General features: G+C 42.7%; 1 protein-coding gene across 3 annotated transcripts in view; it reads right to left on the bottom strand.

Moving 5' to 3' along the window:
- hk2 (hexokinase 2) overlaps positions 1 to 12,467 on the bottom strand; it is a 53,178-nt gene that overhangs the window by 17,679 nt on the left and 23,032 nt on the right. For all 3 annotated transcript variants that reach the window (XM_034171242.1, XM_034171243.1, XM_034171244.1), the window contains 3 exons: positions 7,166 to 7,265; positions 6,861 to 7,044; positions 497 to 652 (listed from right to left, as the gene is read on the bottom strand). In XM_034171242.1, the coding sequence (XP_034027133.1) occupies positions 497 to 652; positions 6,861 to 7,044; positions 7,166 to 7,265 (440 nt within the window). The remainder of the gene's footprint in view (positions 1 to 496; positions 653 to 6,860; positions 7,045 to 7,165; positions 7,266 to 12,467) is intronic.

The following is a 12,467-nucleotide window of genomic DNA, read 5'->3' as shown; positions in this document are numbered from 1 at the left end:
TGTTAACAAACAGTGAAGACGGCAGTTTGACATGGGCAGTTTTTATTTCTCCTAAGGCGGAGGGGTGTCTCAATTCACAGGGCTAGAGGCATACCCCTTCATCTTACCCCTTGTTTTAAAGGGGTAGGCGTGGGGGTGAGTATCTAACTGAATGTTTTTTTTTTTTTTTTTTTTTTTAAGTATACCATGAAGTACCATTGTGTCAAATTTGGTGCTTGTATCACAAAATGAAACGTTCTTGTGGCAATGGCTGTCAAAGTGATCATCTTCACATTTAGTTCATCCAGCTACTTATAATGCTGGATTTTTGAAAACTTCTTGAATTTAAATTAAAAGTCTACACTACAAGCACATTTTAATGGTTTCATTTCACTTCCACTGAGGTGGTTCACAGAGGCAACATAAATAAATAAATAAACAAAAAGAACCCCAACAACTCACAATTCAAATACTTGTGGACCCGACCGGTCTGATGTGTGCTGGAGTAAAAACTCACGTTTCAATCTGTGAAAGGAACTTCGTTTCAAAGATGCCTCGGGTTTTGAGCCTCTCGGACGGCTTGCCTCCGTACAGCAGACCTTTGGTTGTGAAATCCAGCAGCACGTTCCTCACGATCTCGCCCAGGTACATCCCGCTGATCATCTTCTCATACCTTACCACAAACAACACACAGAGCGATGGTCACACCTCCATTCACCACAGGGTCACTTCTTCCAGTTTTTAGCCAGAAACCTAAAATATTTCTGTTTTGTAGGGCTGGCAGCAAATACACCCACTCACATGTGAAATTAGCACATAGTCTCATCCCAACACAACTACAACACAATGAGGGAGGGCTGCATGTTCAGAGGTGCAGTCTACGTCCTGGACTGCTAGCATGTTAGCAAAGATGAGCCAGGGCCTGAGGATGTAAATGATCACTTTTCTACTCCTGTAGTTATGATTTTTGTAATTTCTCCCGGTTCTTTTATGTAATTTACTGCCCCTTACCAAGAACCAAACCATGATTTTCCTCATTTTGAGTTTATTAAAGGTCACATTAGAAACCAGGCCTGAGACCCTCACAGACTGTCCATCTTGTGTAAAATGACTCATACAACACTTTTTATACCTTGTGGGCATCACAGTAGGTGTGGTTTAGTCTCACATTTCTAATGTTACTGGTTCTCACCATCAGGGGGCGCTCTCCATGTTTCTGAAACTTAGACATATGACGGAAGTGAAACTTAACTCTCAGAAACTTCCACATAACACAGACACTTGATAACCAACATAGAATAAGTAATAAGCACAGATATTATCTAACATTTTGATATTAAATCCTAACATTTCTGTAATTCTGAGATTTTTCTGTTTGTTTTTGTTTTAACAAATATCTACATTTTGATGAAATCACAGGTTAAGCTGATAAGATAAAAATGAAGACATTTTCTCCGGCTGCAAAAGCCGTTTATGTAAGTTTAGTGCAGCACTAAATTTGCTGTGCACTGGTCTCCAAGCCACATGCACTGTCTCTCCCAGAAACTTGCACTCTCTCGCTGCTCATCTTAAAGGTGCTATGATTGATTTTTTTCTACCACTTGATGTCGCCCTTGGGGCAAACTTAATGTAAATTAAGCTTCCCTCCACACCCAGACATTCGACACTTACATTGCCCCCCCAACACCACCTAAGCAGAAGGATTAGTAGTTGGAGCCTTTTAATGGGTCCAACAGTTCTCAATGTGGGAAAAGAAGACAGGCATATGTGGATTGTAGTACAACCACGTTCTTGGTCAGTCATTTTTAGCCTATATATGCGACTTTTGGACATGTCACCGCTGTTGACCATCTTTAAAAAAACAAACGAAAAAAAAAACAAGAATTCATCATCTGTGTGCTGAGAAGTGAGTAATGTTCCATGTTCAGTGCTTTTTTTTTTCTTTCCCTGGCAGAAAACTGCTGACAGAGTGCCAAGAAATGCTTCATGGAGCTCCTCATCTCCGTACTTTATAAAAAAAAAGAAAACGTGGTCCTCACGGAATTTGTTTCTATGACAACAGTTAACAGCAAACAACAAAATGTACGGAAATAAAAAGCACTCACCCTTAGCAGGAAATAGTGTGTCTAGACAATTTTTATAAACACGGGGAGGGGCAACAGTTTCAAAGTACAAGACTCGCGTGCATTAGATTGATTTGCTTTTTGGCTCTTGCTTGCCTCTACTGGTGGTTGGCTCTCACTGCGGTATTGTATCACTTCCTGTTCCGGAGCACAGCGGTGTTTTGCTGTATCTGTTAGCTGTTTAATCTGTGCAGTTAGATTGATCTAGTTACCTAGATAACGATTTGTTTCACAGTGTAATCTTCACGTGCCTTAACTAAAGCACTCCCTCTGCTGAATCACCTCTAAATTATTTACACATTATTCACTTTGTGTGTTTTTAGGAATACACTAGCTTAGCGCAGCTACTAGCTCTTAGCCGGTTTAGCATGGCGGCTTCTCCTGTCTCTCCCGCACTTTTCTGCTCTGGGTGTGAAATGTTTAGTTATTCCTCGGCCTACTTTAGCAGTAATGGTACTTGTAATAAGTGTAGCTTATTCGTAGCTTTGGAGGCCAGGCTGGGCGAATTGGAGACTCGGCTCCGCACCGTGGAAAATTCTACAGCTAGCCAGGCCCCTGTAGTCGGTGCGGACCAAGGTAGCTTAGCTGCCGTTAGTTTCCCTCTGGCAGATCCCGAGCAGCCGGGAAAGCAGGCCGACTGGGTGACTGTGAGGAGGAAGCGTAGCCCTAAACAGAAGCCCCGTGTACACCGCCAACCCGTTCACATTTCTAACCGTTTTTCCCCACTCGGCGACACACCCGCCAAGGAACAAACTCTGGTTATTGGCGACTCTGTTTTGAAAAATGTGAAGTTAGCGACACCAGCAACCATAGTCAACTGTCTTCCGGGGGCCAGAGCAGGCGACATTGAAGGAAATTTGAAACTGCTGGCTAAGGCTAAGCGTAAATTTGGTAAGATTGTAATTCACGTCGGCAGTAATGACACCCGGTTACGCCAATCGGAGGTCACTAAAATTAACATTAAATCGGTGTGTAACTTTGCAAAAACAATGTCTGACTCTGTAATTTTCTCTGGGAACCTCCCCAATCAGACCGGGAGTGACATGTTTAGCCGCATGTTCTCCTTGAATTGCTGGCTGTCTGAGTGGTGTCCAAAAAATGAGGTGGGCTTCATAGATAATTGGCAAAGCTTCTGGGGAAAACCTGGTCTTGTTAGGAGAGACGGCATCCATCCCACTTTGGATGGAGCAGCTCTCATTTCTAGAAATCTGGCCAATTTTCTTAAATCCTCCAAACCGTGACTATCCAGGGTTGGGACCAGGAAGCAGAGTTGTAGTCTTACACACCTCTCTGCAGCTTCTCTCCCCCTGCCATCCCCTCATTACCCCATCCCCGTAGAGACGGTGCCTGCTCCCAGACCACCAATAACCAGCAAAAATCTATTTAAGCATAAAAATTCAAAAAGAAAAAATAATATAGCACCTTCAACTGCACCACAGACTAAAACAGTTAAATGTGGTCTATTAAACATTAGGTCTCTCTCTTCTAAGTCCCTGTTAGTAAATGATATAATAATTGATCAACATATTGATTTATTCTGCCTTACAGAAACCTGGTTACAGCAGGATGAATATGTTAGTTTAAATGAGTCAACACCCCCCGAGTCACACTAACTGCCAGAACGCTCGTAGCACGGGCCGAGGATTAGCAGCAATCTTCCATTCCAGCTTATTAATTAATCAAAAACCCAGACAGAGCTTTAATTCATTTGAAAGCTTGACTCTTAGTCTTGTCCATCCAAATTGGAAGTCCCAAAAACCAGTTTTATTTGTTGTTATCTATCGTCCTCCTGGTCGTTACTGTGAGTTTCTCTGTGAATTTTCAGAAATTTTGTCTGACTTAGTGCTTAGCTCAGATAAGATAATTATAGTGGGCGATTTTAACATCCACACAGATGCTACCCAGCAGTGGGGAATAAGTTTCATTACACTAGAAGTCTTTCAGAAAGCGCTGTAACTAGGTTTAAGGATATGATTCCTTCTTTATGTTCTCTAATGCCATATACCAACACAGTGCAGAGTAGCTACCTAAACTCTGTAAGTGAGATAGAGTATCTCGTCAATAGTTTTACATCCTCACTGAAGACAACTTTGGATGCTGTAGCTCCTCTGAAAAAGAGAGCTTTAAATCAGAAGTGCGTGAGTCTGTGGTATAACTCACAAACTCGCAGCTTAAAGCAGATAACCCGTAAGTTGGAGAGGAAATGGCGTCTCACTAATTTAGATGATCTTCACTTAGCCTGGAAAAGAGTCTGTTGCTCTATAAAAAAGCCCTCCGTAAAGCTAGGACATCTTTCTACTCATCACTAATTGAAGAAAATAAGAACAACCCCAGGTTTCTTTTCAGCACTGTAGCCAGGCTGACAAAGAGTCAGAGGTCTATTGAGCCAAGTATTCCTTTAACTTTAACTAGTAATGACTTCATGACTTTCTTTGCTAATAAAATTTTAACTATTAGAGAAAAAATGACTCAACCATCCCAAAGACGTATCGTCATCTTTGGCTGCTTTCAGTGATGCCGGTATTTGGTTAGACTCTTTCTCTACGATTGTTCTGTGAATTATTTTCATTAGTTACTTCATCCAAACCATCAACATGTCTATTAGACCCCATTCCTACCAGGCTGCTCAAGGAAGCCCTACCATTATTTAATGCTTCGATCTTAAATATGATCAAGTTATCTTTATTAGTTGGCTATGTACCACAGGCTTTTAAGGTGGCAGTAATTAAACCATTACTTAAAAAGCCATCACTTGACCCAGCTATCTTAGCTAATTATAGGCCAATCTCCAACCTTCCTTTTCTCTCAAAAATTCTTGAAAGGGTAGTTGTAAAACAGCTAACTGATCATCTGCAGAGGAATGGTCTATTTGAAGAGTTTCAGTCAGGTTTTAGAATTCATCATAGTACAGAAACAGCATTAGTGAAGGTTACAAATGATCTTCTTATGGCCTCAGACAGTGGACTCATCTCTGTGCTTGTTCTGTTAGACCTCAGTGCTGCTTTTGATACTGTTGACCATAAAATTTTATTACAGAGATTAGAGCATGCCATAGGTATTAAAGGCACTGCACTGCGGTGGTTTGAATCATATTTATCTAATAGATTACAATTTGTTCATTTAAATGGGGAGTCTTCTTCACAGACTAAGGTTAATTATGGAGTTCCACAAGGTTCTGTGCTAGGACCAATTTTATTCACTTTATACATGCTTCCCTTAGGCAGTATTATTAGACGGCATTGCTTAAATTTTCATTGTTACGCAGATGATACCCAGCTTTATCTATCCATGAAGCCAGAGGACACACACCAATTAGCTAAACTGCAGGATTGTCTTACAGACATAAGGACATGGATGACCTCTAATTTCCTGCTTTTAAACTCAGATAAAACTGAAGTTATTGTACTTTCCCCCACAAATCTTAGAAACATGGTGTCTAACCAGATCCTTACTCTGGATGGCATTACCCTGACCTCTAGTAATACTGTGAGAAATCTTGGAGTCATTTTTGATCAGGATATGTCATTCAAAGCGCATATTAAAACTAATTCATGCATTTATTTCCTCTAGGCTGGACTATTGTAATTCATTATTATCAGGTTGTCCTAAAAGTTCCCTGAAAAGCCTTCAGTTAATTCAAAATGCTGCAGCTAGAGTACTGACGGGGACTAGAAGGAGAGAGCATATCTCACCCATATTGGCCTCTCTTCATTGGCTTCCTGTTAATTCTAGAATAGAATTTAAAATTCTTCTTCTTACTTATAAGGTTTTGAATAATCAGGTCCCTTCTTATCTTAGGGACCTCATAGTACCATATCACCCCAATAGAGCGCTTCGCTCTCAGACTGCAGGCTTACTTGTAGTTCCTAGGGTTTGTAAGAGTAGAATGGGAGGCAGAGCCTTCAGCTTTCAGGCTCCTCTCCTGTGGAACCAGCTCCCAATTCGGATCAGGGAGACAGACACCCTCTCTACTTTTAAGATTAGGCTTAAAACTTTCCTTTTTGCTAAAGCTTATAGCTAGGGCTGGATCAGGTGACCCTGAACCATCCCTTAGTTAGGCTGCTATAGACTTAGACTGCTGGGGGGTTCCCATGATGCACTGAGTGTTTCTATCTGTTTTTGTTCTGTATGCACCACTCTGCATTTAATCATTAGTGATTGATCTCTGCTCCCCTCCACAGCATGTCTTTTTCCTGGTTCTCTCCCTCAGCCCCAACCAGTCCCAGCAGAAGACTGCCCCTCCCTGAGCCTGGTTCTGCTGGAGGTTTCTTCCTGTTAAAAGGTAGTTTTTCCTTCCCACTGTCGCCAAGTGCTTGCTCACAGGGGGTCGTTTTGACCATTGGGGTTTTTACGTAATTATTGTATGGCCTTGCCTTACAATATAAAGCGCCTTGGGGCAACTGTTTGTTGTGATTTGGCGCTATATAAATAAAATTGATTGATTGATTAAATGCGCACACATGGCCAGACTGAGAATGTAAAAGCTCAGAGCACAGAGGGAGTGTTGCTTCATTCTCTGCATATGGTGCCATTAAGCCACTAAATCTTTACACAGAAAATAGATGTTGCTGCTGTATTCACGTGTAACACATTCACAACACCTTTAAATCCATATCCACACAAGTGTCACAGATTCTAAATAAATAAAAGGATTCAGAGGTACAGCAGATTCTAAATAAACAAATAAAAGGATTCAGAGGTGCAGCACGAGAATTGTGTCGTGCCAGTGAAGTCATTCAGTGGTCACTCTTCAGTTACCTCTGTTTGCCGGGGTTATTTGAGCAATTGTCCACTGTGAGATCAAATTGGGTGTAGAATTCGTCCAGTTCTCCGAGCTCGCCGAATGCTCCCCACTCCACGTTGACACACATGCGACCTTCGTAGCCTTCCACCAGGTCTATGTTCTCCACTTCCTCCATGTAGCAGATATTTGTGCCCGTGCCTGCAAGCGGAACCATAAGAAAAGTACTGTAACGTCACTACAAACCAAATTTCATTCCAAAAAACACAATTTCTCAGTAGAACAGGCAGATTTGCAGAGCATCGGGAGGTACGGAACTTACCTACGATGAGTCCCACCTCACATTTGGGGTCTGCATAGCCACATGTCATCATAGTTCCCACTGTGTCATTAACTACTGCCACAAAGTTCAGCTCAAACTCCTGGAAGCAGAGAAACCAAAGACGTGAACTCAGAGATCATTTTGGTCTAAAAACTGGACTTTGTTACTTTCAGACAACACAAAATCCCAGTTTACTTTAAACCGGTTAACACCTTGCGACAGAAATTAGTTCACCCTAAGGACAGGATCCCTAGTTACAAACAGAGCAATGTAGTGTATTCTATCAGATGTCAGGAAAACTGTAACGAACACTACATAGGTGAGACTAAGCAACCTTTACACAAAAAGCTATACCAGCACCGCAGAGAGGGCGCCAGTGGACCTCAGTCTGCAGTTCATCTCCACCTTAAAGACACTAACCACACGTTTGAGGACAAGGAAGTAAAAATCTTAGCCAGAGAGAAGAAATGGTTTGAGAGAGGGGTCAAGGAGGCATTCTATGTGAAACAGTTGAAACCCAGCCTTAACCGGGGAGGGAGTCTGAGACATGCTTTGTCCCGTTTACAATGGGGTACTCAGGTCAAAGCAGTTTCAGTCTTTTGTTCATGGTAATGAGTCATTCACGTCATCAGGAGAGTCGTCAAGGGAGCCGGCAGGAGAGGCGTCCGTCCCATCATTAGGAGGGACAGCTGCCCTGTCATTAGGGGGGTGCTAACTAGAGCACAATAGGTGCTAATTAGAGCTATTTTTAGTCACTAGCCTATAGCAGTCTGCCTCTCAGTAGGAGGGGTCTGGTTAGGTTTAAAACTGCAGCTTTTGTGGCTTCTGTTTATTCTTCTCTACAAGAGTCAAGACAGAAGTCAGACTACCAGAGCAAGAATTTTAGCTGTGGAAGCTTCTGCAATTTGAAGCGAAACGTCCTTTCGTCAAGCAACCCAGTCCAGTCAAAGATTCAAGCTTCTCTAATATATAATACTTTCCTTGATGACTGAAGTCGTGTGACCTGGGTTGTTTTTGAACCTCAGACGATATGTTCAACTTGAACTTGATTTAAATTATACAGCATCAAATCACAGCATATGTTGCTTCATAAGGGCAAAGTCTAGACCTTACGCAGCCCATGAGCAAGCACACTGGCAACAGTTTTTAAAGGGGAACAAACATTTTTTGAGAATTTGTTTGTGCATTCTTTGGTAAAAATTAAGTGTTATTCATATACTTGCAGAATGTTTGAGCGTAGTGCAGATAATATTACACTCAACAAAAATATAAACGCAACACTTCTGGTTTTGCTCCCATTTTGTATGAGATGAACTCAAAGATCTAAAACTTTTTCCACATACACAATATCACCATTTCCCTCAAATATTGTTCACAAATCAGTCTAAATCTGTGATAGTGAGCACTTCTCCTTTGCTAAGATAATCCATCCCACCTCACTGCTGAAACAATCAGTTTGCATAACCAAAGAATTTCTGCACAAACTGTCAGAAACCGTCTCAGGGAAGCTCATCAGCATGCTCGTCGTCCTCATCAGGGTCTCGACCTGACTCCAGTTCGTCGTCGTAACCGACTTGAGAGGGCAAATGCTCACATTCGCTGGCGTTTGGCACGTTGGAGAGGTGTTCTCTTCACAGATGAATCCCGGTTCACACTGTTCAGGGCAGATGGCAGACAGCGTGTGTGGCAACGTGTGGGTGAGCGGTTTTCTGATGTCAATGTTGTGGATCGAGTGGACCATGGTGGTGGTGGGGTTATGGTATGGGCAGGCGTCTGTTATGGACGAAGAACACAGGTGCATTTTATTGATGGCATTTTGAATGCACAGAGATACCGTGACAAGATCCTGAGGCCCACTGTTGTGCCATCCAAGAACATCACCTCATGTTGCAGCAGGATAATGCACAGCCCCATGTTGCAAGGATCTGTACACAATTCTTGGAAGCTGAAAATGTCCCAGTTCTTGCATGGCCGGCATACTCACTGGACATGTCACCCATTGAGCATGTTTGGGATGCTCTGGACCGGCGTATACGACGGCGTGTACCAGTTCCTGCCAATATCCAGCAACTTCGCACAGCCATTGAAGAGGAGTGGACCAACATTCCACAGGCCACAACCTGATCAACTCTATGCGAAGATGTGTTGCACTGCATGAGGCAAATGCTGGTCACACCACATACTGACTGGTATCCCCCCCCCCAATAAAACAAAACTGCACCTTTCAGAGTGGCCTGTCTAAGGCACACCTGTGCACTAATCATGGTGTCTAATCAGCATCTTGGCATGGCACACCTGTGAGGTGGGATGGATTATCTCAGCAAAGGAGAAGTGCTCACTATCACAGATTTAGACTGGTTTGTGAACAATATTTGAGGGAAATGGTGATATTGTGTATGTGGAAAAAGTTTTAGATCTTTGAGTTCATCTCATACAAAATGGGAGCAAAACCAAAAGTGTTGCGTTTATATTTTTGTTGAGTGTATTTGAATCAACTTTGCTGCTAAATTGCCATGTAAATAGCCTTTGGCTGAAGTCAGTGGAGGGCACTTCCGGTTGACATCAGTGGTTGGGGTCTCCTCTGCTGGAGACGAGTGCAATCGAGATCAAACAAGGCGAGCAATGTATCGCTGCATAAACACCTTCCTCAAAATCAGAAATTTCCAAAGATGTGCTTTCACTTGTTGATCTCGAAGCCATGTTGTTGGTGCCCAAAGAGGTTTCATATACAAGAACTAGAGTCCGCAATTGCACTGAGCCATGTCCCGGCAAGGAGGCGTGCTCGCCATTTTAATTCCAGCCAGTTTACTGAGCTCGCTCGGTGACGTTTTATTAGTCTCATCAAGAAACAGGTGGAATGTTGTGCATGCTGGCAAAGCCACAAACGGAGGCACAAGGGAGACAATATTTCCTTTAAGTAAGCGGTTTTGGTTATTCTTGTCACTTTGTCCATGACATTTGGTTGACAAAAAGGTGTCCATTTCCTGCCTGTGCGTTGTCCGAGGACACGGACAACGTACACACACACACCACTGACTTCATGAATGAAACTTGGTCAGTAAAGGATAACTGTACAAAAATTATATATATATATATAAGTGTTTTTCTGAGAGTGTTCAGTCACAAATCCCCATTAAAAATGCATCAGCATCTGGGAACTTGATTAATATTTTGCCTGGTTGTCCATGAAGGGACGTTGGCGTTTATTGGGCAGCATTGGGAGTGTGGACTCTAGTAGTCATATATAACCTCTTTGTTGGTGCCTCTGGCAGGGAATCTCAGAACAAGGCTCATCTTCTCCTCAACCAGTGACGTCACCCGTCTGACCTGCATAAATGGCGGCAGCCGGTCGATGTCAAAGTCTAAACTAAAGTGACTGAAACACGGTTTCTGTAGATGTTTTATGGTCTTTATTGTTTCTTGAACTATCAAAAGAATGCATTTTTTGTGTGTATTCATGCTATAAATAATCCGTAGGTGTTTCTGTTCCCTTTTAAAATAACAGGAAGAAACCTCAAGTAGACCTCAGTGTGATGGTCATCTGCTTAACTCATTCATTCATTTTTTAATGCTTAGAGTATTCTAGCAGCAGACCAAGCAGCTCGTCCCACACTACAGCCAGGTCTTCTAACTCTTCCTGTGGGACCCTGAGGTGTTCCCAAGCCAACTGGGAAATCCCTCCAGCATGTTTTGGGTCTTCCCCAGAGCCTCCTGCCATTGGACGTACTTGGAAGATTGGCCTAGTGGCATCCTCACCATATGCCCGAATCACTTCGGTTGGCTCTTTGTAATGAGAAGAAGTAGCGTCTCTACTCAGAGTATTTCAGCTTCTCGCCCAGTCTCAGAGTGCAACCCCAGAAACCAGATGGAGAAATCTCATTTCCACCACTTGTATCCATGACCTTGGTCTTTTGGTCATTACCCAAAGCCCATGAATATAGGTGAGGATAAATAGTTTTGTCTTCTCCCACAGCAATTTCTTCACCGTGATGATTCATTACAGCTTGGAATCAGTCCCAATCTGTCTGCTGATATCACACTCCACCTCACCCCCAATTGTAAACAAACAGACCAACAAAGAAAACAACGCAAAATTATCAGAACCTGCAAATGACAGAAATGTTGGTGCTAAGCAGCCACAGATATAGTCTAGTGCTCACAATGATGATCAGGGAAAGACAACCGGCAAATTCATTCATGCAACATAAGTTACTGAATTATGACATTCTGCAGTCTACCCATGATGCACCTCAAACCCTCCATAAAATGTCTGATATCCCACAAGAAAGTTCTGTGGTTCAAAAGCTCCAATGTAGCCTGCAAACATCTCCACATGTGATGTAACAGGAGTTCATCCCACAGCTCTTCAGTCTCACCACTAGTCCACCTGACCTGCAGGAATCCGTCACCACCCAATGCTCTGATTGTTATTCCTCTGAGTTGACCTTATCAGCACCTCATCAGGCAACACGTCATTGTCAGGCGCAGAAAAGTATGAATATTTGCTGATGTCTTCATGAACCAAACACATGGGGTCTTCAGATACTGGATTCACTCATTTTTTTTTCTTAACATATCAGTTACATCGAATGTGTGTGTGCATTTTGAAGGTAATTCACATGAGAAATAAAGCTGAAGTCTCGTAAAAACAGCTCTGTCAGGAAACATCTGAGTACAAGAACCTTTGAGCACACTGGTTAAACAGAAAATCTACTGGACTTTATGCAACTGACAATAATCCATTACACACTGACCACATGAGGGCAGCACATTACAAAAGTCACCAACAGGGCAGCATAGTCTCGACTGAACCCCTGCGTGATATCACAGGATTTGAACATGGCATACCGGCTCGGTAAACTTAAACGCATACTTACTGCCACCGAGCGGACGTGCCTGTTTGCAGGGTGTTTTTTTCAGTTCCCAGTGGAGAAGGGAAGATGAGGCAAATGGTAGAGGTTGTGTCTCTAAGTGTTAGCCTACACATCGAGCCAGAGCAGCTGTGTTCTCTCGCCTCGACACCTTTAAGCTCCAGGTCATAAACAAACCGCAGCACATCTCCACTTTCTACTGCAACATTACTTTTTCTTTGCATTTTCATTTTGTTTGCCGTGTAATTCAGACAAAGTACCAAAAATTCAGACAAAGTACCATGTTATTTGCTGGGGACAGACAAGGGCTGTCCCCGGATGTAGAAAAAAACGGTGTCATATTTTACCCCTTTAGCGCCTGCCCTCAAACAAGACTGTGGTGCCCAATTCTCCTGCTGCGACCAGAAACGTGTTTCTCAGTTTATAACTGT

The sequence above is a fragment of the Thalassophryne amazonica genome, chromosome 5, assembly GCF_902500255.1.
Source record: "Thalassophryne amazonica chromosome 5, fThaAma1.1, whole genome shotgun sequence".
Lineage (NCBI taxonomy): Eukaryota > Metazoa > Chordata > Actinopteri > Batrachoidiformes > Batrachoididae > Thalassophryne > Thalassophryne amazonica.
This window is presented reverse-complemented; position numbering and strand designations above follow the sequence as displayed.